The sequence below is a fragment of the Paramisgurnus dabryanus genome, chromosome 15, assembly GCF_030506205.2.
Source record: "Paramisgurnus dabryanus chromosome 15, PD_genome_1.1, whole genome shotgun sequence".
Classification (NCBI taxonomy): domain Eukaryota; kingdom Metazoa; phylum Chordata; class Actinopteri; order Cypriniformes; family Cobitidae; genus Paramisgurnus; species Paramisgurnus dabryanus.
Window position 1 is genome coordinate 17,457,137 of NC_133351.1, and position 26,313 is coordinate 17,483,449.

Here is a 26,313-nt window from a genome sequence, read left to right on the forward strand (position 1 = left end):
AACACCAAATAGTTTATTTTACCTTTAAAATAACGTTTCCAAAAGAGTTTCAGTCGTTCATCCACTCGAAACAGGATGAACGGCACTTTCACATTCGCTTTGCTGCCCTCTATCGGCCAAAACCGCACCAAAGAAGTTTCCAACCGTCGGGTCGCGGTCCTGCAGTTCGAGTAAAAACTACAAAAACTTGCTTTACGGCAGACCTACAATCCAATCAGAGCCAGCTAGGCTAAATTATTTAGGACAGTGGTAATGGACAATTCTGCTTCCAACCTGTAGGAGGAGCAAAGAGCAAAGACTCTTTAGTGTTGCTTTAATCTGCACTATCCAACCACAGCACTGCCATTTAGTGCAGAGATCAGCTCATTTGCATTTAAAAGGACAGCACATTTTTGCTCACACCTACAAAGTAGCAATTTTAAAATGCTATAATAAATTATCTGTGGGGTATTTTGAGCTAAAACTTCACATATGTACTCTAGGGACACCAAAGATTTATTTTACATGTTAAAAAAATCTTGGGGAATGTCCCATTTAACCTTTAACAAATAAACGTTTAAACTGTATGTATATCTATAATATCAGTTATAATCAGTGCACACATCAGTTTCAATACTAAACACTGTTTACATGTGTTTAAATATGTGCCTTGTTATTACTCTAGATGCATTCCTTGGAGAGTTTCTGTTGTGACATTAGCAGTGATACATCACAGCGCTAACAGTCTGCCTAATTTTGTGATTATTTTGTAATTAACATTGTGCGCATCAGCCAAATGCTATCTTGCAATTTCTGTTAACCTTTTTATGACTGAAGACAGCAGCACACCATGAAAACAAACACACCAGCAATGGAAATCGTGTAATATCTCATTGTTACAGGTATTTTTTTAGCGTCTCATCACATTTTTAGGGTCTTGTCACGTCTCAGTCATGGCTCATTAGCTCTGGTTTGTCTTAAGGTAATGGTGTTCTAATTAATTGCAGCTTTCCAAAAATACACTCAAATGGACCCAAGGGGAGCTGGTGTTTGACTGACATAAGCCCCAAAGCAAAACCAAACCAGATAACAGAAGACACAATTGTGACAAATGTTCCTCTAACTACAAAGAATAGCAGTGACTCTGATCGTCAGTGCCTTAAAATGAGGCCATTAAATGTTGGTCCAAAATCATGTAGTGGTAATTTGGAAAATTGTGATTAAATGTGATTGTGATATGAACTTGAACATTTGAAATATTTGTTTTAACATCTCATCCTGCTTGTAAATAATGTATAAACACTGTCAGATTTTTTTTTTTAAATGGTCCCTTTCAAAGTAGGTGATACCCTTTTAAAAGAGAAAAAGTTTAGAATAGTACTTCAGAGGTACTTATTGGTACCAAAGAGTGCCATAAAGTGACTTGCTAAGTACATTTTGCATTCACAACTGTACTCGGATCCACTCCAGTGGTGGAGTAAGTGTGCATTGTGTAGTTCATATTTTGTGAACGTTCTCTGAGGCTGATAAAACAAACCAAGTGTGAAACCGAGTGCTTTTATATTACACAACAGACAAAATATAATGGCCGACCTTTACGTAAAAGCACACATTGCATGCAGACTATTTTTTATTGAAGATAAAGACTATGGTTTGACTTTATTTCAATTAATAGTACAGCCCTAGTTTGAAAGCTGTGGAAAAACATACTAATTCTGAGTAGAACTTGCATATGTTATAATATCTTAATTATATTAGCATATAGTTTAAAGGGGTAGTTCACCCAAGAATGAAAATTTTGTCATTAATTACCAAAGATGAACGAAGATGTCTTATGGGTGTGTAACAACCAACACAACCTCAAGGCAAGTCGTGTTATAGTCACAAAATATTTGATTAATTTATTTGTGTTCATGGACAAGATTTTCTGCTTTTTTTGTGCAATTGAGCACAAATGTCTTTTTTGTGTCACTCAGCACGAATTTCTATAAATAGTTTTTTGTGTCCGTGGCACGACTTCTTTTTCGTGTCATTTTATATTTTGTTTTCTCTAGGGATCGACCGATATGGATTTTTCGGTGCCGATACCGATACAGATTTTTGATTCATCAGCCTTAGCCGATGACCGATACAGGCTGCCGATTTTCTTGAGCCGATATTTGGAGCCGATACTGCTTTTGCTCACTCAATTTGCATCATAAAAATGACACGATGATGTCAAATGTTACAAGTCTAAATTTTAAAAAAGTAACATTTATTGAACTTATTGAACAAATAGTAAAAACAGGTGAGGGTTCTATGGAACCATGAACTTCACTCTCAAAAATGATGAGGAACTATCAGCAAAAGATATTGATTTCTAGCACTTTACTACTACAAATATATATAGGGGTGGTTTCCCGGACAGGAATTATCTTAAACTAGGACTAGAGCTTAGTTTAATTAGGAAATATAACTAGTTTTTACAAACATGCCTTACTAAAAACATTACTTGTGTCCATTTTGAGGCAAAACACAGGACACTCGTGTATTTTAAGATATGTTAAATAGAGATGTTATTAGTTTGGACAGTTCTTACATTTATTTTAATCTAGGACTAGTCTAATCCCTGACCCCCCATAGAGATGAGAAATAAAAACCCGCTTTGTTCATCTATAATCAGCTGCTAGGCCGAGCTTTTGATGTGGTTATGGAAAGGTTGGTTGTTTTTAGTCACATGACCTGCAATTGCTTGTGGCATATAGTACTCTGTCTGTAAATAATGCTGGAAAAAAATCGGCGAACATGGCAGCCACGTATCAGCCGATGCCGATATACATAAACCTCGCAAATATCGGCCCGATATCTCGGCCAGCCAATATATCTTTCCATCTCTAGTTTTCTCATTGTTTCTTCATATTTTTAAATCATTGTCGCTTGGGGTTAGATTTTGGGTTTGGGTTAGGATGTAATTTTATGTATTGGTTTTTACATGTTTTTCTTCCGATTTTAAAACTATTTTGGCTTGGAGTTGGGGTTAGAGTTGGGGTTAGGATGTCCGAAATGTAACAAAGTCGTTCTTACCCCAACTCCAAGCGACAATTGTAAAAAAAAAAAAACAATATATAAAATTCACGAAAAAGAAAGTTATGCCACGGACACGAAAAACTATTTATAGAAATTCATGCTAAGTGACACGAAAAGGCATTTGTTCTCAATGGCATGTAAGTAGTGTCCAAGAACACGAATAAATTAATCAAATATTTCGTGACTATAACACGTATTGCCTTGAGATTGTGTTGGTAACAACATAAGGTTGTTAATAACAAAACCTTCATTAGGGAGTTAATTAATGCATTAAATCTCTAAACTAAGGGCCTGATAACTGGACAGACAACTGTTTCTTGTAATGCATATACCTGCACAATATGTTTGTTTAAATATATAATGAAAAATGGTTACTGCCTTGTAGTTTGCTGAAACTTGATGCTTGTACTTTACTTTGTAAAGCATGTTATTTTGAAAGGTAATTATTTTTCTGTGTTTATAGTGAGATTAATTACAGACTGTAATATGAATCTGACATACCCTGTGTAATTTCACTCTCCTATTATTTTCTTTCTTTCAGCATCACATTCTGTCATCTTCCGTTTCAAAGTAAATGGCTGTACGTGGGGACGGAGCGTGGAAATACACACATAGTGAACATCGAATCCTTTGTTTTGTCTGGATATGTCATTATGTGGAACAAGGCTATAGAACTGTAAGTACAACTAAATAAGGTATTGTGCTGATGCTGCTAACTTCAAAAAACGAAAATCTGAAAAGCTCCTAATCTATATTATCAAATAATGTGTTCAAGTAATAAAGATACTTTAATATGATGATGTGATATTAAAAAAGTCACATAGAATATTTAATGTAACCAGCAATTAAAAATGCATATTTTATTCAAAGCTTTTATCCCAGGAACCTGTTTAGCACTATCACTTTCTTTCAGTGGAACACATACTCTTAGATGTATTGCAGTATCATGGTAGTTTAACTTAAAGAGAAAACAAAACTTTTGAGTGAATCTTTCCTTTAACTTTCTTTATGTATGGAACAGCACCATACCAGGACGATTAGCATCAGGCTCAAGTGAATTGTGGATGTTTAGAGATTATTTTTAATCTGTAATTATGTGCACAAAGATGAATTCAAAAGGCACTCCATTCCACAATATTTCCAAAACAAAACTAATTGTCTTTCTCCAGATTCATAAACATTGATTAGATCATTCTGTCAGAAATCCACATTGCACCTGCCAATGTTACTCTACTGTCACAGGCAACTACAATAACCCTCATCCCAGCTGAGGAATAAATAAGTTATCATGTTATCCTGTCAAACCTTTATCATGAAATTCTTTTATCTTTATGTCTGCAGTTACACACTTCACACAATGAACACATAAACAATCGTAGGCGCGTGCACATACACAGCTCTTTTCATGAATAAAGTCAACACCTCAGTCTCAAGAGTGATAATCTGACAAGCAAATAGCTTGCAAGTGTCAATCACATCTCCACCTACACAAGAGGCTCTTGGCGGAATCCCTGCAGACTGACATTAATGTTAGCTGTGAGTAACCGTGGATGGATTTCTGAAGGACATTTAGATCCCTGTCACCCACTTGCGGCCTACTACAGATCCTTTACCCAGAATCCCCTCAACTCCTTAACTTCTCAAGTAGCTCAGTGGCACATCGAGTGTGCGGTGGCATATCTGTATTTTTTCAAATGAGAGGACTTGATCCTAGTGGTTCATTATTGTGAAGTGCTTTTAAAGGTTCCCATTGGTAAATGTATCATTTTAGTTCATTTATTGAAGTTTTATATACTTACGCACAGAAGTGGTTTAGTCCTGTGAGCTACATACTGCTTTACTGCTGATTATAAAATGAATGTCGGGTTTATTTGTCAAAAGGGCAGGAAACTGCTGTATTGTTATTATAGTTATTGCTTAATACCATTGTTAAAGACGCTATGCTCTTGAGTCTCAAGTGCAAGGCTGCCCGTGAAATGGTTCTTAAAGAACAAAGTATAAAAGTGATTTTCATTAAAATCTTTTATTAAGCAAATTCCTGTGGTAAAATACATTTAGTATAAAAAATAGTTTGAAATTCTGGTATATTTTTATGCTGCACAATGATAAGGCAAACAGGTAATGGTTAAGTGAGGGTATTACATCGAAATATTATGGTACTGAATTAAAATGTTAAGCATTTCTGTAGAAATTACAGTATTACTGGCAGCTGTTTGACAGTAACTTACTTGTTAAAGGAATAGTCTACTCATTTTCAATATTAAACTATGTTATTACCTTAACTAAGAAGAGTTGATACATCCCTCTATCATCTTAGTGCGTGCACGTAAGCGCTGGGGCGCGCTGCGTCACTTCAATAGCATTTAGCTTAGCCCCATTCATTCAATGGTATCAAACAGAGATAAAGTTAGAAGTGACCAAACACATCAACGTTTTTCCTATTTAAGACGAGTAGTTTTACAAGCAAGTTTGGTGGCACAAAATAAAACGTAGCGCTTTTCTGAGCGGATTTAAAAGGGTAACTATATTGTATGGCGTAATAGCACTTATGGGATACTTCGACTCGGCGCAGTAACACTCTCCCTCTCCCATTATGAGAGGGAGAAGGGGAGCGGATTTTTCACACATCTCAATTTTCACAAGTGCATTGTGTGTTCTTGCACAGGGTACCCGCGGAGTCTTAAAAGTCTTGAAAAAGTATTGAATTTCATTTTCCCATATTAAGGCCTTAAAAGGTATTGAATTTCACCTCAAAGTCTTGAATTTTTCACGGAGGTCTTAATTTTTCAAATGATCAATAGATTTATATGCTGTTAATTCAGACACAAAACGCGTATGCACAAAAACCACGCGCGAGCGACAGATACGAGCGCAGAACACTATCCATATTTGGAAAAGCATCTTAGCGAGCGCGCAGAACACTATCCACGCGCGGGAAAGCATTCTTGCGTGTTCACAGAACACTATTCGCGCGCAGAAAAACGTCCTCCCGAGAGCGCGCCTCTGTTCAAAGCGCACAAATGCATTCACGCGAGCAAAGTAAAAAGTTAAGTAAAAAGGCTGGGATGAGCGCTCGACTCTCTCTATGCGCTCGCAGCTGCACAACAAGTCAAGTTGACTTAGGGACTGTGGGGCGGGACAATGACGGGTGTCCTCGCACCTGTGATCGGTTGTTTGATTTAATCAATGACACACACAATCTTCTGTTCCACAATCCGTCTCTAGTAAATCTAGGTAGAGAAGACACGTTTTAATATGATCATTATGTCGGAGAAGGTCATTTACTGTATATGTTAAGCAATAGTCTTGTGTGATCCATGTAATAATAAGCTGCAACAATAACGCAAATTTGAAAGCTATTATATATTTTGTTTACTGTTTAATTAGATAATATCAACTTGCAATACATACTATAGGTTACATATTTACATTGTCACACTAAGTTAGCATTAGAAAACTTTAGTATGGTCCTGTATAAAGATTAACAGAAATATATCCATGAGCTTGTGTCCAGTTTTTTGTTTGGTGCAGTGAACAGATCTCTTGTCTTTTTAGGGTCAAAATAGCATTACATTTTAATTTGTTGTTGTGTTTGAGGGGGTTTTCTTTCATTTGCCATAATATGGTTAATTTTGTTTGTCAGTATTGTTCTGGTTCAGAGCATTACTGATGACTGTTATTAGATGTTGTTACATATTTAACTATATTAAACAGTAAAAAAAATAATATCTTAAAATTGGTGTTATTGTTTAGTTTGCAGCTTATTTCATGGATCAAACAAGGCTATTGTTTTAACATAAATTACCTTATCCGACATAATAGTCATATTAAAACGTGGCGGGCTGCACAAGATAAAGAGGAGGGCCGCATGTAGCCCCTGGCCCTCCAGTTGCCCATCCCTGATTTAGGGATTGTCAAATTGACAATAAATGTACATTTAAATCTATTAAATCTATTTGATTGTTGGTTTTGATTGTTGGGTAAAGATAAGGGTTAGGCCGTTTGGGCCTTGGACTCAGCCTTTCAGAGGCATGTTGTCATGAATGTTCTAATAGTAACTTGTAAATAGTAATTATTTGAGGTATATTACGCTATTTAAAATAATTTATTCTACCCGAATGGGTGCGATGTAGGTATTAAATTTCATTTGAAGTGGTATTAAAAAGGTCTTAAAAAGCCTTGAATTTAGGATTGACAATCCTGGGGGTACACTGTTGCAACCTTTTGAGTTCATTCTTCCAAGGTTGCCTGGCAAGACCGATCTCCACGAGAACATAAGTCCGTTCTTTGCATTCTTGGAATTGAGAAACAGCCAAGATTCTATTGGGGTAGGGGCGTGTTTGTTTATGTGATTTCAAATGTCAACATTGGCTTTCAGAGATCATGCACCCCGCCTTATATTTTAAAATTTTATTCTGTAAAGACAGAGAGTTGTTAATATTTAATGTACATTTAACTTTAAACAAAATATAAATCATAACATTAATTTAAGTCTAAAGTAAGTTACTGACAAACTGCTGCATAACTAGCAATGTTTTACTGTGTATTTATATGCCATGAAGTGTAAGTGACAAACCAAGACAAAGTAGCCTATGTGAGCATTGTGTTGTTTTTATTTAGTTTTTTTTTTGTTTTTGTTTTTTTGCTGTAAGGTCGCTCTAATGCATGCACACATCCTAAAATGCAACTGTGAATTGTTTTGTGAATTTAAAAAAACTCACTATGGTATCTGACATACAAATCATGAAAATGTATAGCAGACTTCCTGTCAATTCTCTTACTTTTAATACTGCGGTCTACAGACTTCGTGTGAAATGTTGTGTGCTATGGCTTTCGTGAGGATGTTTATGTTTTCTGTAAACCTGTCACTTTTTTAACAAGAAAGCAGCTCTGTAGGTTTTTCCAGCAGTGTGTGAGAATAATAGATTCAGGGAAATGCATCCACACTCTTGGAATTGAGAGAATTCCTCTATATAGAGGCAAAGTGCAGCTCATTTCAATAAATAAATATGAATAAATATAAACACGGCCCCTGTGTGCCAACAGCAGACGTCCTCTGATAGAAATCAAGTGCAAGGGTGGAAATGAGAACTCAGAGATTTGTTTCCCTCACTTCGAGTCACACATGAATAAGTTAGAGAAAGATAAAAATATGGGAGGGATTCAGCGAGTGAGAGATTATAACCGAGATCTTGTAACCTCAGAACCTTGAACAATTCCACACTGTGCTTCACTAAATTCACTTGCCTTCAGCTTACAGTGCAATCTCCAGCAGAAGTTTATTTTTCACCTAAACCTGAAGTCAATTGACATGTGCTTTATTTTGGTATGGCATACTCCAAATGTGCCGCCATGCTTTGAAACCGTGAGACACATCACTGCATGCGGCCTATATAAAAAGTTTATCTTAAAAACCACTGTGTCTGTATTGAAACTCTATCTCAAGGCCTAGCTGAACATACTTGGGCAGCCTGATTTTAAACATAATCAGTTCTCCATTGATCTGCCTTGGAGTGCCAAGCTAAACTAACATCACGCCTACATAATCTGTTTTACATTTTCAGCAGCTTTGGAATGCCATGGAAGAATTTCATGTTCTAGGTTATGCTGCTCACTTTAAATTGTGGATCATCTGCTAAGATGTTGAAATCTTTTTATACAGGACTAATGATTTTACATAATTTAGCTTTTATGTTTCTCAAAATATTTTGGGGACCTGTCAGTGTCTCCAAAGCCTGTTAAGGCTTTTATCGGTGTTACACTTTCTGGAATATTAGATTAATAATGTGCTTAAATAGGTTTGTCAACCCTAAGGGGTTGTGCACACCAATACTTTTAAATGCGTCTGAAAACGCCTGGAGGACGCTGAATGCCAGCTGTTTTTCAGCTGAGTGCCAGCTTTCTTCAGCTGAGCACTTTGGTAGCTGTGATACTTCAGCTGTGAGCCTGTTGTTTGCTGTGATAATGTCCCGCCCCTCCTCCACTGTGATTGGATGGCCGTGTGAGAACTGACATTGACGAGCAGAGCTTTTCATCCAAAGTTGAATATTTTTCAACTCTCGGCGCTGAGCGCGGATAAACAGCCGAGTGCCGGTTTTCAGCGTGGAAGAAAACTGCTAGCTGCTGGCTTTTTTGAAAAACGCAGAGCTTCCATTGGAAACAATTGAAAACATGCGCCGGCCGCGGGCATAAAAGCTTTGGTGTGCACGCCCCCTAAAAGAAGAAGAACAAATTAAAAAACAACTCTGAGTGTTCAGATATATGATTTTATTAAACTGCAGTTTAAAATGCTTGATTTTGATTGGCCATTTGTGACATTCCACGGTATGTTATTGTGAGATAACAACCGTCTTAAACTAGTAACCCTGATGCCGCAAATCATTTTGATTTGGTGCAGTTTAATATTACACAAAAATGGAATATAAATATGTCTTTTAATAACACAAATGCCATTATATTTACAAATGATAAAACCAAATAGTGTATTCGTGACATTTGAACGTCTTATCTTAAAACCGAAAGTAAAGAGATTTTCCTCATGGAAGGTCTGCATTCGTTAAAAAAGAGCAAATAAAATATTTTAAATCAATATTTAATGTTCCTTACCTTACTTATGAGGTAAATAAGATAATACACAGGCAGCTGGTTGTTATCACAAAATCCTCCGCTTTGTGTCGGGTCCTGATCACACTGTCAGGGCTTATTTCTGTGATAACAGCCTGCTGCCTATACATTATCCTTTTTTTGTATTAAAGAATAATCACATACATGCAAAAGTAACATTATAGAAAAGTTTATGGTTTGCCTTACTGATTCATGGATTGTGCATTTGATTCATTGGTTAATTGATCCCCAATAAAAATTTACTGCACAGTGCATGTACAGGAGCTCCAGAAATTAGTTGCAACCATACAACCACACACTATCCTCCCCAAAACAAAAAATCCCCTGCAGTACCCTTAAGCTTTTCAAATCAAGCTCGCCAAATTGCAACCAACCAATTTCCTGTTCTTCGCCATAATATTCAAATCTATTATCCCGAATGAGATTGCTGCATCCATTGCCACGGCAACCATCTCAACCACTGAAAGCACTTCAACGACTCTTATCACAGCCTTTGAAGTTGGACTCAAACAGAGAGAACGCTCACAGCCAGCCAGGCCACTGTTTGCATGCACCTCACGTTTGCTGTCAAACGATGTGTTAACAATAAATGAGTGTTTTCGGATTTGACGAGTGAACAGAACGCAAGCAGCATGCAGCTCGGCTCGAGACGGTGGCTCTGATCTGCCGATGCGTACGCTGTTTGTGTGTTTTTGCTAGAGGCTGTTGCGATCACACAGGTAGGCAGGGATGATAAGGGTGAGGGAGAAGGGTGTCTTCCTGATAAGCAGAGACCTCCTGTTCTCAATTTATTTGCCTGTCATTGTTCTGTGTAAACACACAAACACATTAACATACGTCCTGTGCTGTTTTACGGTCATCCTATGGCCACCTTTCAAACACACACAGGACCCAAAAAGGTCTTATGTGGTAAATGTCTGTTTGTTTGCCTAGAGACCTAAACAGGTAGAGAATAATAGGAGGAATGACAAATAGAGGGAAATGAGATTAAAACAACTAGGCTATTACACCTAGTATTTTACCTGTCTTGTCGATCGAATCGTAAGTGGTCATGCGAGACACATTCCTGTTTACACCTGGTGTTTTAATGCATCTCGTGTAACCACTTGTGGACTTCATCAGTAGGAGTCAATACATCAGTGTATCACTGCATGTTAATGAAGCACAAAAGACAGACAAGTCTGCAAATCAAAAAATGTAACCTTCCAATAGAATGCTCATAGTTTTATAAGCCAGACATCTGTTTTGGAATATAATTCATAGTTATTAATTAAGCAAATGTTTTTATCTTTCGCAACTTATCTGAGTCACTGCATACAACATACTAAATGCGTCAAGTCTTTACATTTAAGTATATATTAAGAGTTCCAAAACGCAATAAATCCAAATGTGACTAATTTCGGTAAAAACGTGTTTTCCACACCAAGAAAGCTGAAAGATGAAAACCACTATTTTCTGTAACAAACTTTCACATAGCATATTTAGGTTTTAATAACATTAAAATTTCAAAATCCATAATTTGATTTTCAAAGATTTATTATAAAAACTAATAATTTTTTCCGCAAAATGCAATAAATCCATGACAAGGGTTTTTTCAAAATGCTATAAATCTATTGAATCAATATGTTAATGTGCATTCATCTTTGCCATGTTATATTCATTTAGTTGACTAGTGGTATACATTGATAAAAAAACATTAATGCCATTAATCAAAAAACTTAGGGGCTAATCACACCAAAAGCGTTTATGGCAGTTGCAGGCGCCTTTTTTGAATGATATTCTATGGGCAGGGAGCGTTTGCGCGCTGTTTATGCGCGCCGAGCAGCTTGCAGTTTTTGCCGCCAGCTGCAGCACACGCTTTTGAAGGAGCACTGAGAGCGGAGAAGCGCCCGACATCATTCGCGTCTTTCCATTGTCCATTCGAATGAGGGGAGAGACGGGCCTTACGTTGTGGTGAGGGAAGTTTACAGTCTTTTTAGCAAAAGAGGGAAGAAGCCCCTACTCTCCCGTCGTTCAACTTCTGAATTACAAAAAGAGACATACACAGTTTTGAAGCCAGTTATGTATTGGATTTAAAGAAATAATAGTTTGATCTCAAAATTTGAAAAAGCATATGAAGAGTAATACTAAATAATACTAAATATGTGACACTGTCTGTGAAATTTAGGCTAAAGTCTCATAATCTAATAATGGGATTGGGAGTATCAAAGTTTAAATTGACTTGTTGATTTCACTTTAATTTCAATCTTTGACAAGGCCTTACTCAGTCAATATTTAAGATATTATGGTTGTATTTTCACAGAAGGATTTTTACATTATCTGGGATGGTATAATGTAGAAATCTGTAAATAAAAGATTTTAGTTTGGTTTCCACAGGCAGGCTCCCTTTATATTTTTATTAGGGATGCACCAATAATCGGTATTGGTCAATAAAAGCAATTTTCACACTATTATCTATCAGCCAATCATTTAAAAACACTCAATAGTCATGGGCCGATATATCCCATCAATCGAAAGTGAACAGGACCATGCATGAATTTGTGCTTTGTGTATAGAATATGTAAAGAAACATCATTAGTATAATGTTCAACATTAATGGTCATTATATGCAGGGGTGCACATAACTTTTTTGTCCTGGTTTTCAAAGGAGCAGCTGGAGAGTTTGCTTGGTACTCACACTATTTATAGCACTATTCATAACCACTATTTGAGCAATAGCACAAATAAATACAATAGAATAAACATACCAATGAAATAAACAGTGCTGTTCAAGTTTTCAGGTATACAGAAACTGAATAAAGTAATCAGATATCACTGCATAGTCTTTACTGCGTAAATTGGATTAATGCTTATTAAAGTTACAAATGTCATTCAGTCAGGACAGGGAAATTATGATTTTCTTTGTTTGTGGTTTGATTAACATTATAAAACGGGCAGTTCTGATTCTTCATTCTGATTGGTTGAAATGCATTCTAAGCCGTGATAAAATACACCGGTAACCTCACGGTTCAGACCGTATTACATAAGTATCACTGCGCCACTGTTGCTGCCTACTGATTTATGAAAATAAACACCAGTGTCTTTAATCATATTTTGAATTTGTCTACAATTGCACAATTAATGGCGATATCCAGATAACTGTCAATAAATATTGTTGAGTCATCTCGTCGATAAAGAGAAAACGTTGTCTGAGAAGTTTATAACTCAAGTTCATACGTCCGCTATTATCCACTGGGTGGCGATCTTACCCAACTTAAACACTGACGCATTCACTCAACACTGAAAACACAGCGTGTAAGTTTTGATGGCTTTTAATCTGATCTCTTACATAAGCTCTTCACAAAAATGGAATTATCTCCGCTTTTAGCAAAACATTTGAGAGGTGATAAGAGAACAATGAAGGTAGGATGAAACGTTTTTTTTGTTTGTTTTTGTTTGTTTTTGTTTGAAAGCGGATGGTCTGTTCTTTCATTTGATATTTTATGTTTATTTAAAGTAGATAATTTTTCTGCAAGGCATTAAACTAAAACTGGGTGGCAACTTAAAAAAAAAAACGCTGACGGGGAAAGAGTTCAGCATGCTTCCAAACATATTTGATCATCACTTCAACAGCACAATATAAATGTTAATGTATAAATTAAATTAGATGAATGTTGATTTATAAAATAAACACCACAGTCTTAAATCATATTTTTATTGTGTCTTTGCTGCATCTGTGTTGGTTGGGAACTGCGCTCTGTTTCAGTCACACTTGATTCTGAGGAACTACTTTATTTGGCGGAAGAGTAATATTTGTACTAATATAATTACAACTTATTTGTGTTTTATTTTATAAAATCCCTCTAACGTTATGCATATGAAGTAACCGTTTTATAAAAGCAATAAACCCCCTCGAAGCAGTGGGGTTACAGTGCATTTTATAACAGCCGCTTCGCGTCGTGCCTAACAACGCCCCTTAGCTGTTATAAAATGGACTGGTAACCCACTGCTTCTTGGGGTTTATTGCTTTATTAAACAACAGCATCAGGTTTATACTCTTAAAATGCTGGGTGTACTGTCACTTTAAATGCACGGATCCAATATATTGTTACACACGCATTTTTTTCTCAACTGCTTATATTTATTTAATGTGTAAAATACTTCAATTTTTTTTAAATGTCTGCTCAAGGACAAAAAAACAAACTCAGTTGGCATTTGCGCGCTGTCTTTACTATTTGCTTGTACTAGCAAGCTGTCTGAAGCCTTGAGATGCGGATCGCGCTCGCGCTTTAGAGGTGCGCCCAAACAAAACTTCTCAAACGCGCAAGTAAAGTATTGAAATATTTAAATAGTTCAATCGAGTCAGTGACTGTTGCATCGCTGCTGACACCACAAATCAATTATTTTACCAATGATACATGGAGAAATCCCCCCCTTATATTGCAGTAAATTAGGTAACTATGTGACAAAATTCCAGGAATGTTGGTATGCAAAGGTGCCTTTTAAAGCTATGTGCACCCCTGATTATATGAATAAATAACACTCAGAAAATGTAATCTTCATAATTTAGTTAATACAGGTTTATATAACCACCAAACTATTGGCGTCGGCAATTATCAATCTAAATAATCGGTATCGGTGGAAAAATATAAAATCTTGGCATCTCTAATAATTATTAATTTACACTTAAATATAATTAAGTCATGCACATTTTTTTTTTACTTGCAGCCTGCTTACACGTGTAGTGCTATCTATTGTAAATGAATCGGATGGGACTGCAGTAAATATACAAAAAATACAGAATAAATTAACTATAAAAGTAACTGTACAAAATTTTATGGTGTGTGGTGTTCTCAACATTCTGTATAAATCAACAAAGAAGACACCGTCAGTCTGTTAGAAGGCAGAGACAAAGTTTGAGTGTTTCTGATGAGGAGAGAATCAGCAGTGCTGGACGTTCAATCAGACTGAAATTAGATTTGAAGCCCAGCGAGACAGATACTCGTTTAGATATGACATATCTTTCCTATATCCTTTCTGCCATTGCACCTCAGTAATACAATCACTCTTTTTCATCATTTGTTGATTCAGTCACCGGTCAAACCAGTGCCCACAGGTCAGCCCTCTTTCTCTCTCTCTCTCTCTCTCTCTCTCTCTCTGTTTGTGTTTTTCACTATCTGGAAATGAAGCTTAACTTAAATACAGTACGCAGAGAAAATTGGAAAGCGGGACTGGTTGTGTCTCTTTTATTCAAAACTTGATTGAATTGACTGTTACACTACACCTAATATTGTAAAGCAAATTCATTTTCCTATTTCCAAATCTCTAGTGTGCATTATATTGTAGTTTGCGTTAAGATTTTACTTTTATTAAAGCTGCACTTTTATTTTTAAGAATATTATGAAGGCTTACTGAGATAAAGTGAGCAGTATTTTCCAAAATCATGCTCACAGCATTTTAAACAGTTCTGTTAAAAGATGTAAAGTTGATCTAGTGCTTTAATATTTGCCAGTCTTTAGTTCCAGACAGCACCTGCAGAGATGGCCATTTAGAAATTTTCTTTTGTATGAAAATTGATCAATGGCAGTCTGGGTGAGGAACTCAGTGGTGCTCTGAGTTTCAGGTCAAAAGGAATTTACGAACACAAAGATAGTCTGAAGGGGGTCGCACAGCGGACGAGAAAAGGTGCACCGCTGCGTTGGGCTTAGTCAGATAGTGTCTACTTCAAAATGCTTAATATACGTTAGCAGCCAATGTTAATCGCTAACAATTTGGGACAAAATTATGTTATTTAATGTTAAACTATGTGAGTGGCGCTCTGTGGCAGCGTCGAGAGTCACAGCAGACAGCCACCGTCGGGCACCGCCAACGTGTGTACATTCAGAGAAAATAATGTGTTCTGTTTTTAGATTCATTGTGTTACGCGACTTGTTACTTGAGGGAATGAGAAGATATTACAAAACATAGTAAATAACTGCTTAAATCTACTGTATGTCAAGAGATGACAAAAGGTACAAAAGATTTGTTATAATGGACATGTTGTGGTCTGGTGGAGCTGAAGGTCGATTATGACAACTGGTGTGGATCGAATCAGTTCATATGAGAAACAAACGGGAATTCAGGATAAAGGTGAAGAACTGCTGGAGTGTGCTAGATGTTTGAAGACGTGTGTTTTTTATATCTGTTATATGCCTCACCTCATCTGATACTGTATCTGCAGTGAGAAAAGTAACCCTAATGCATTTAAAGGGTTTTCTTCAACTAAAAACATCATACTCTTCAAAAATGAAACTGGATGTGTGTATTTTCTCCAAAGAGCCATAAGATAATTAATGAAGTATCACAGCAACATTTTTGCTTTTGACATGAAAGTAAAACTTCAAAAGATTACCAGACTTTGGTTTGCCTTCAGCATGCGACAGCTTAATCTTTTAGGGAAAAACATTCCTAGTTTTAATTGACATGCCTTAAAGTGCTGAGATTATATCATACTTCTTTAACTATTTAGGGACAGATTTACCAACAACTTGCGCCAGCACAAACCATCATTTTGTCGGCAAATAACAACTGTCTGGATTTACTAAAGATTTTTGCGACTGACCTTATCGCATATGCATTTCTAGGAGTTTCCCTTTTAGACGCCCTTGAAATGGCTGCAATTATTACAAAAAAAAGGAGCTCTGCAGTAGCTCAGCTTATTTGCGACCCTGAACTAATTTGCCCACATCTTAGTAGATTACGTTTGTCACTATGGAAATCAGCTGTTACACCTGTGTTATTTAATTTGTGCCTTTTTAGTAAATAACCTGCATATATTACCACACCGATCAGCGCTTTTTTGGAATTGCACTGTTTTTTTGGAATTAATTTGCCCCACGTTTAGTAAATATCAGCCCTTAGTCTGATATTTCATGTCTATGAAAGGTTAGCGTTGCTGGTTTACATGAAAGATGCAAACATCTTTCTCCATTGACCTTTATCTGTTCAGAAGTAGCCATTGGGTTTTAAAAGCATGAAATATACTTTATTTGTCTGCTACTTTTGATGTCACAGCCTGACAGTTTGGGATTGTGAAAGTTGTTCTGATGTCATTGTTTACTTAATTTTGCCAGTACTGTAATCATCATGTGATGCAATTAGTGACATAGTATTTACAGCTAAAATATTAGCCAGAACTGAATGCACACTGGGTTGTGCATCTACCCTCCTTTAACTTTTTTGCCCATGGCAACTGTATTCCTTGCAACCTCAGCACCACCGATAGAAGAATGATGAGTTGACAAATGTTACATCAGCATCCTGCAGGGGATATATAGCATACTGAACTCATCTGTTCCTCATGGGCAAGTTCACAGAGAAAGAGACTAAGTGAAATAGTTGTACAGGGTTTGTTGTATTGTGTTAGATTTAAGTTCAAACCAAATATGATCTGTCTGTGAAAACCCAGATAAAGTCTGTTTATTTGTGATTTACTGTTTTCATAAAACCATTCTACAGTATGTAAAGATCATTGTCTGTAAATATAACCTTGATATGTTTTATATTGAGTAAGTCCATGTAAGATTAAAATCAACTTGAAACCATAATTGAAATTAAACATTGGTGCTCCAAATCTCATAATCGAATCATGAGACTTTAGCCTGAATTTGCCAGAGAGGGTCATGAATGAGAACAACTTAAAAGGTGAATGTGAGCTATAGAAGAAACTATTTGAAAGAATACTCAGGTTAAATGAAATCTAAGCTCATGGCTATGCTGTTTATTACTATAGACAATAATGTAGACTCTCAATTTGTAAAAACAAAGAACAAATGTGTACAGTAATGCATTTACAATGTATTGGGACATAGATACACATACGACAAGTAAATGCTTAAAATACGAATGTTACTCTGTGACGCAATGGATCCATAAATCATTGTTTACTCGAACCAACTCTACCCATGGGAATTGCACTGAATATGCATAATCGGTTCATTCTCCTAGAAAAGCAGTCCACCTCAAAAGAATGACTAAGGAAATTTTACAGATAAAACAAATGTGCATGTTTTTTTTTATAATGACTGCAAGTGCATCTGCAAAAATACAAGCTATACACCTCTAATCCAAAACCTTGTGCTATACATAGACTTTAAAGTTCTTAAGTTAATTATTCTTTGTTTTATCAACCGAGAGACATGTTTAAAGAGATGCAGCAATATAATAATAGTCTCTGGTATCCCCAGAATGTGTCTGTACAGTTTTAGCTCAAAATACACCACAGATCTTTCACTTACGATGTTGAACATGGCCATTTCTGGCTGCAATGAAAAATGGCGCTGTGATTCTATAATTGCAAAGAAAGCTTCTGTTTCCCTCCCCATATGCAAAGTAGGAAGTAGAGTGCTTGCACATGTGCTTTGGACTACATTAAAACATGTGTCTCTGGCAGAAGGTTGAACTAGGCGCTCATAAGTCGGAGTCTGTGAGCGGTCATGTCTAGGGCTAATCAATGTGACATCACATTAGGTATGTTTACATGCAACCAAATAATCAGTTTGTATTCGTATTGATGGCTTAGTCGCATTGAAAATCTTTCATGTAAACACCTTAATCAATGCGATCAAGGACGATCGGATGCAAATTTGGATCGTATTGAAGGGGGTGGTGTACTCCGATCTGTGATCCAATCAGCAGGAGAAAAGTATGCATGTATACACGTGAATCGTAGTATTTTCTCAGTCGGATGCAAAAATACATTATGCACATGCGCATAACATTTGTGCTCAAGTTAACATCTTATAATTACCTCTTATATCACATGACTCACAGAAACATGCAATAGCAAGGCAATAGCAAAACGCATTATTAAGGTAACGTTAATGAGGTCACACGCGACATTCTGCAGCGTTTATTTGTACTTTTAAAATATTAGGCTACTTAAAGCAATAAAATAGCGTTGTGTTTTTTGAAAAGTGTGTTTTCATTACCTATATCTTAAAAAACTTCTTAAGAACAACTTTTTCCAACTTAGTTTCGACTTTTATCCAGAGATAAAGCGTGAACTCGACGAGAGATGCTGTCCACAGCGCTGCGTTGCCAAGTCCTCTGCTTTTTTCGAGTTAAATATGGGATACTATTTAAACTGTTTCCAAGAGTTTATTTTTTCTGCGGGTTAAAGATGAAATGATTTTGTTGATTTAGTTATTGATATTTGGGCTGTGGACAGTCATTAGGATGCTTTTGGGCTAGTTTTGAATGTCCAGTTGGATGGTTTTGATACACGAATCTGGCAACCCTAGTTGTGCGCCTGCGCAGACATTCAGTCGTATTTATAGAATGTACATGTAAACGAACATTTTAATCAGATTGCAATGTTTAGGGTGCATGTTAACTGTATCTTCAGTTGTATTAAATACAGTCAGATTGACAAAATTTTGTGCATGTAAACATATCCATTGATAGCGGATCCCCAACAGCCTGTTTTGTGTGACTGTTGAGGTTTAAAGGAGATTACACAAATAATAGATGGATTTGTATAATAATAAAATGTTTCTGCACACACACTGGTGACTCATTTTCTGCTAGAAACACATTTAAAGTGCATTTTTTAGGTTGGGGGGCTTTAAAGTAATTTGTATGTGCCTATTGTATTTAACCTGAAATCTTTTCAAAAGAAACGCTGCACAGATAGATTAATATTCAAATCACAACAACATTTTAGCTACATTCAAACATTGAATAGTGGACACATGCCTGAAGGGGGTTCACTCATGATATTCTTTATATCCCTTTTTTTATTTTTTTTATTTGTGCAGTGATTGATTCGTTTTTCTGTTGCTATGATCCCAGAGTTTAATAAAAATTAAGACTTTAGGCATGATGGGATGTTTGGGCTTTTTGTTTGCTTGGTCTCTTTGTAATGTCTGTTTCAGTAACATTTTCACTGGCACAAAAAGATCTGTGTCTGTCAGTTGTGTGTATGTGTGCTAGCATTATTCGCCTTCTCTGTAACTTTACTGTTTTTTGGTCCCTCTTGTACTCGGCACATCCTCACAATAGCAAAAAAGTCTGTTCACTGGAGTTTTCACTGGAGACTGTCTGAGCACATTTCCCGACCTGTCACTCCTTACCTTTGAAATACTGCTGAAAAGAAGACCTTGAGTCGAATGCTGACAAGAACACTTTCAGAACTTTCTGCCATTCACAGACAGTGTGTGAATGACCTGGGTTACCTGTAGTCTAAAAAGTGACTGTACGTTGAGGTGTTTCAGAGTAAAAATCTGCTTTTTATTCACGTACCTCCCACAGTCCAGTTTAACCAGGTACTGAAACTGCACTGCACCATCACGCGCACATTCGCTTTTCTCTTTATAATTTAAGCTTATCAGAGTTTCACTGTCAAAAATAAAGGTACAAAGCTGTCACTGGGACAGTACCCTTTAAAAAAGGTCCTAATATGTACCATTTAGGTACAAATATGTATCTTTGAACTGCCAATATGTACCTTTGAAGTACTAACATGCACTCTTTGGGTACAAAGGTTTACCTTTTTGAAAGGGTACTGCCCCAGTGACAACTTTTGAACCTTTATTTCTGAGAGTGTTGTGACTTATTTACTGTAAAGGAAGTGAGTTAAATTTGCAATAGATATTGGTGTATGTTTTGTAGCAGTAATTCATCAAAGATAGCTAAAGTAATTGATGTAGAAGAGCATCATAACAAGGCACATACAGTACAGTATCACCAACATCACAACGATTTTAAAGAAATGATTCAGGTGCCTGGATCACAGTGGTGAAACAACACTGTATTGTCCCATTATTAAACGTCTAGCACTTAAAACTGGCCTACAAGATTGAAAGTTGGGCTGTGCAAATTTTTCGTTTATTTGCATAATTCCTGTTGTTAATTTGGTGCTAAAACCTAGACAGCATGCTACAGTATGTGGGCGCAGTATATTCTTAAGGGAATTCACCCCTGTGTTTTCAATTAATTTGTTTTTGTTCATTTTGTTCTGTTTATTTATAAAATAACTTTTCACTAATTTTTGTTTTGTTTAAATAGAAGAGATGGCAAAACTATAAACGATATAAAAACTGTTTTATAATGATCTGTTTTTTATAGACATTCGTTTCCAAAACAGCACTAAATTGAATGAACATACTTTTCTCTCTTGTGTTTTTTTACACTCAGACAAAATAAAAATAAAAAATGTATAGCAAATATTTTTATCCACTGTACTGTACACTATTGTTGTCCTCAATGCTGGCCCCACAACGTATATACTTTTTAATAAGGTCTTTAAAACACATGCATATCTCACAGGCAAAACATTAATGTAAATATTTTTCATTCATTTCAATCCTCCGATTACCTTTTCAAAATGTTTCCCTCTCTTCTCAGATCAACAAAAACACATCCAGGGCCTGTTGTTCATTTGAGTGACAGTCCAAAAGATGAAGGAAAGGTGAGGAGTGCTTTTCTTCTTTTCCCTCCTTCTTTACATTTTTCAAGTGTTTCAAACTCGAAAACTATGAAGCGGTATGCCAGAAGGAATAAAAGTATAAGTGTCTGTGTAATGAGCTTGAGTGCATTTTAAAAGCAGTTTGCATGCGTTGGCACAGTGCTGATTCATTAACACTCATTTGGAAACATGCACACGCATTCATACACAGTATGTGACCTGATGTTCACCCTGGCAACTGCTGTTAACATCTAGCATCTTGTATCTCAAAAACATCTCTCGCAGATTGTGTACAAAGGACAGGTGGTTCGGAAAAAAAACAGGCTGCTGTGTACAGCGTATAGTGTTTGAATATGGTGATGATTTTCTCACACAGTATGACAGTTGCATTATTGGAGTTAATAAGAGAAGACTTGGGGTCCTGTAAGGTTTTGAAAGAGAAAGGAAAAGAAGAATGTGCTGCAGTCTTATAAAAATGTGCTTTTTAAAGAGCACCTATTGTCCGAATCACGTTTTTAATTTTCCTTTGGTGTGTAAGTGTGTATTAGTACATGTTATTGATATGCAAAAGGTACAAACCCCAAAGTAAACGATGACGCAAGTTATCGTCTCCAATGTAAATCTCTTTTCTAGGCTACAACAAACAAATGGATTGTACATTAAATGTGTTGTCCCTATACTAATACACCTTCAGTGTTATTATATATTGTGCCGCCCACCACAGTCCTGCGATGTCCAGAAATTTCTTGTCTGCAAGTGTTCATTTATCACAAAATAGAGTAACTCGAGTAACCAACTCATTTAAATTTCAGTAATTGTAACTGCGTTACTTGATTTAAAAAAAAATACTTCGTTACATGTTTATTACCGCTAAAAGTAGTGGAATTACAGTAACGGAATTACTTTGTAATGCGTTACTCCCGTCACTGTTTTTAACACAACTTGTGTTGGCCCTTTCATTTATTTTAACATGAAATAATGCCTTAAATGGCATGACACACACAATGTGTAAAAAATTAACACATCATTTTTTTGCAGTGTAGGTAATATTTACTTCCTGGGATTGGTCATGTAGACAAGATCGACATTATCATAATTCCTCCCACTTTGGACTCAGCCTGTAAGTTAACTCCTGTGAGCAACCAAATTTTTTTAAACATGGTAAGGAGCGTCACGTTTCTGGCTGATGTCAGAGGTATTCAGGCCAATCACAAGCACAGATTAGCTGGCCAATCAGTGACACAGAGTTTTTCAAAACCGTGCGTTTCATTAAGAGAGTGAAATTTTGAGCTACAAAAATGTGTGGTATGTGGAAAATAATGTGTTTTTATCCATAAACCACGCAAACAGATTGTATTATACCAAATACACAAAATAACGTTGTTTTTTAGCAATGAAATAGGTGCTGCTTAAAGATGAATGCTTTTGAACCAACCATTAGAAGAAGACTTGATTATTCATGAGATGATAATACAGTTTCATGTTTTGTTGGATGAATAAAATTTCTATGTACAGTTAAAGTTAAGGTTAGCATCCTGTGAGGTGTGCTCAGTTCAATTTAAAAATCCAATTTGTCTTTGGTCATTGTGTCAAAACCTACCACCTAGCTTTATTTTTGTGTCTTTGTATCTTTCAGTTGCTGATAGGTTTTGAGAGCGGTACAATAGTAATGTGGGACCTGAGGTCCAAAAGAACCGAATTCAGAATATACTATGATGAGGTGAGTGTCTCATGTTTATTTGTTACCTAAATAACCTTACAGAGGTGTGTGTGTGTGTATGTATGTCAGTGGCGGCTTGTGACTGCTCTTCTGAGGGGCACAAATTCAAAATAAGTGTTCGGAGTGTCATGTGTGTTGCTTGTGTTTTCAAAATATGTGTTTGTTGCGTCATGTGAACCATGTCCATCACGTGTTTTGTCAAAATAAGTGCCTGGCAAGACACTCGATGCACACAGGATCTTTCGATGCGCGGAACACATCTTTTGAAAAAATGAACCACACACATGATAGGCTACATACATGTTGTGACGAACTTTGCATCGTGGGCCCTCGAATAAAGAAGTCACTGGTCTATGTATATATTAATCGAAAAGATAATTACACTAAGCATTAGTGTAATAGGGTTAAGTAAGTCGGGGGTATGCTCATTTAATGTGTATGTATGTTTATTGAGTATTATGTTTATTTTTGTATGTTTTAGTGTGTGTTTGTGTTCACATTTGTGACATGAAAGCTCATATTAAACCCTGGACCACAAAACCAGTCATAAGGTTCAGTTTTTTAATTTGAGATTTATACATCATCTGAAATTTAATTTACAAGTATTCCTCTGATGTATTGTTTGGATAGTATTTTTGGCAAAGATTTTGGCCAACTATTTGAAAATCTGGATTCTGAGGTTGCAAAAATATCAAAATATACATAATCTGAAATTGAATTAATTGAAGAAATTAAAGAAATTGAACTAATAAGCTTTCCATTGATGTATTGTTTGTTAGGATAGTATTTTTTTGGCTGAGATTTTGACCAACTGTTTGAAAATCTGGAATCTGAGGATGTAAAAAGATTACAATTTTGCCTTTTAAATTTGTCCAAATAAAGTCCCACTGACAAATATAAAGTTTGGATATAATTATTGTAGGAAATGTATAAATTTTTTCATGCAAAATGACCTTTACATAATATTCTAATGATTTTTGGCATAAAATCTGTAATTTACGATCTATACAATGTTTTGTTGGCTATAGACCCTTTAATAAATCTTTTTACACAATGATGACGTGGCAACGTATGCACGTGCATTTTGGCAACGGAAGTATGGCAAGAATCAGCAGTGAAGCAACACAGACAAAGAAAGTTATTTTAAAAAGTGGACTTTATCAACTTTTTCAACACAGCTACCAGATCCGTGTACTATAGTGGAGTGGATAGAAGACAGTAGCAGATGCCCAAATATAAAGTGGCCAAATATAATGTGTATATATATATATATATATATATATATTAGTATATTATATTAGTGCAACCAAACGCAACAACCAGACATTTTGATGCTGGGAAACTGTTTTAATAAACTTTCTGAGTTTCAAACGCGTTAGAACCACTGGGGAACAACACCACTTCTGTTGCCAAAATGCGTGCGCAGGCTATTTGATCACGTGGGCTCTAAAAGGGTCTATTGCTACAAACATACCCGTGTGACTTCCGACATATTTTTTACCTTGTTACATTCCAGCATTCAGCCACAAATACGGGACAAGAACAAAAATAACTTTATAAATAAATAAATGACGTCTCTCCGGCTAGCAATTGTCCAAATAAATTGACTTTGGGTACCAAAAATTGGCCACCCTGCTTGTTTCTTTCCAATTTGTGGATGCTATACATACAACAACAATGAACACATTTTTCCCCTTTAAGTTCTCTCCCTGTGAAATGTGGATGTGTTTAGCATAATCGCTGCTTGGCACATGACTATCTTCCTCTCTGAAAAGTAAAGTTCTTCGTGCAGCCCCGGCTGCCTGTATTCATCCCTTTAAAGTGTATTTCAATCACACTGCCACTCCGCTAGCAACAGCCTATCCACTGGGCTAATGTTCAAAACCTAAAAAAAAACTCCCCCCCCTTTTTTCATTTCAACCCTTTACTGTGTGCTTCAATGCAACAACGGCACTCTCTGATCATCTGTCAGCGACGCCTGTGCAGAGAGAGTCCGGGTACCATAGCTCCGCAGGCGTTTGTCAGGGTGGGTAAATGAAAATGTCTGGGGGCCTGCTAATTGCTAGTTTAGATGCCCGTCTGAAATGCCCATGCTTGTGGGAAAAAATTATTTTTGATAGAAGGATTTCGAATAAGGGAGTGAAGCGGGGAGAGACGAAGCTTTTGTGCTGCGGAAGGGAAAAGACACGAGAAAATGAGTCGAAAGACAAGTCACATGTTTGTTAGAGGGGTGTCAGAAATTCTGTTGAAAGAAAGTGGAATAGATTGGTACAAAAGTCTTTCTCTTATTCGTCTCAGGCAGGTGTTACCACTAGGGCTCTTCTCTAGATTGGTCAATCAATTTGAAACAGAAAGACCATGCTTTTCCACCAGCTACTGTATAGACGAGCGCAGACCAACATTGATGTTCATTTTTTTTATGGAGATGAAAGAATTTCATGCAATCTATCTGTGCTCCATGGACCTACTGATTAACACAATATATTATAGATGTATGATTTATGATTAATTGTATTTGAGTCTAACTTTATCACTGTCATAGACATGTGACTTATGTTTGTGACTGGTATGCGTCAGCCTCAAACAACCTAAACAATATGCACAGTCACAAAGATCCAATAATTCTGATGCCGATATCATTTCACTTATTATTTACTGTGGGACATTAGTTAGTAGATGAGCAGATATCTGGCTGGTTTAATCGTGGAGTAATTACTGAGATCGGGTTATTGACGTTTCTTTCAGATTGTGTGAGACTTTCAAAGGCCAGAACTATTAGTCTTGTCTTCACCTTTCCTAATTTAACCATTGCCAACTAGAAGATGCACATGCACATATGCACTCTTTGTCTATTTCTGTACAGTCTTGGCTTTGATTTCTCTTTTCTGTCTTTATACAATATGCTTTCTTTCAAGCCTATTTCAAATGTCCCAAATTGTATTTCATTTTAAAGGGGACATTTCACAGTTCAAGACTTTTTTAAGATGTCAAATAAATCGTTGGTGTCCCCAGAGTACATATGTGAAGTTTTAGCTCAAAATACCATATAGATTATTTGTTATAACGTGTGTCCTTTTAAATGCAAATGAGCTGATCTCTGCACTAAATGGCAGTGCTGTGGTTGGATAGTGCAGATTAAGGGGCCGAATTATCCCCTTTTGACATCACAAGTGGAGCCAAATTTTAATGACCTATTTACCAAGACTAAGTTACTGGGTGGTTATTTTTCACATTTTCTAGGTTGATAGAAGCACTGGGGTTATAATTAAACACGAAAAAGTCAAATTTTCATCATATGTCTTCTTTAACCTAGAACTTTAGTTTTTTTCAGATTTCTACCAACTATTTTGGGGTTAGGAAGAACCAATAAATATAATATCCAAAAAAATTTGTACAACATGTTCCAGTTACACAGAATTAAGTATTATGGTACAAAAAACAATAAAATTTGATGTCCACAAAATCACTTGTTTTTAATTAATATTATGTTTAAAACTGA

General features: G+C 36.2%; 1 protein-coding gene across 10 annotated transcripts in view; it reads left to right on the plus strand.

Annotated features, from left to right (window-relative positions):
• The window catches only part of stxbp5l (syntaxin binding protein 5L), a 167,385-nt gene that overhangs the window by 87,405 nt on the left and 53,667 nt on the right, over positions 1–26,313 (plus strand). For all 10 annotated transcript variants that reach the window (XM_065251620.2, XM_065251621.2, XM_065251624.2 and 7 more), the window contains exons 5-7: positions 3,587–3,721; positions 21,034–21,097; positions 22,731–22,814. In XM_065251620.2, the coding sequence (XP_065107692.1) occupies positions 3,587–3,721; positions 21,034–21,097; positions 22,731–22,814 (283 nt within the window). The remainder of the gene's footprint in view (positions 1–3,586; positions 3,722–21,033; positions 21,098–22,730; positions 22,815–26,313) is intronic.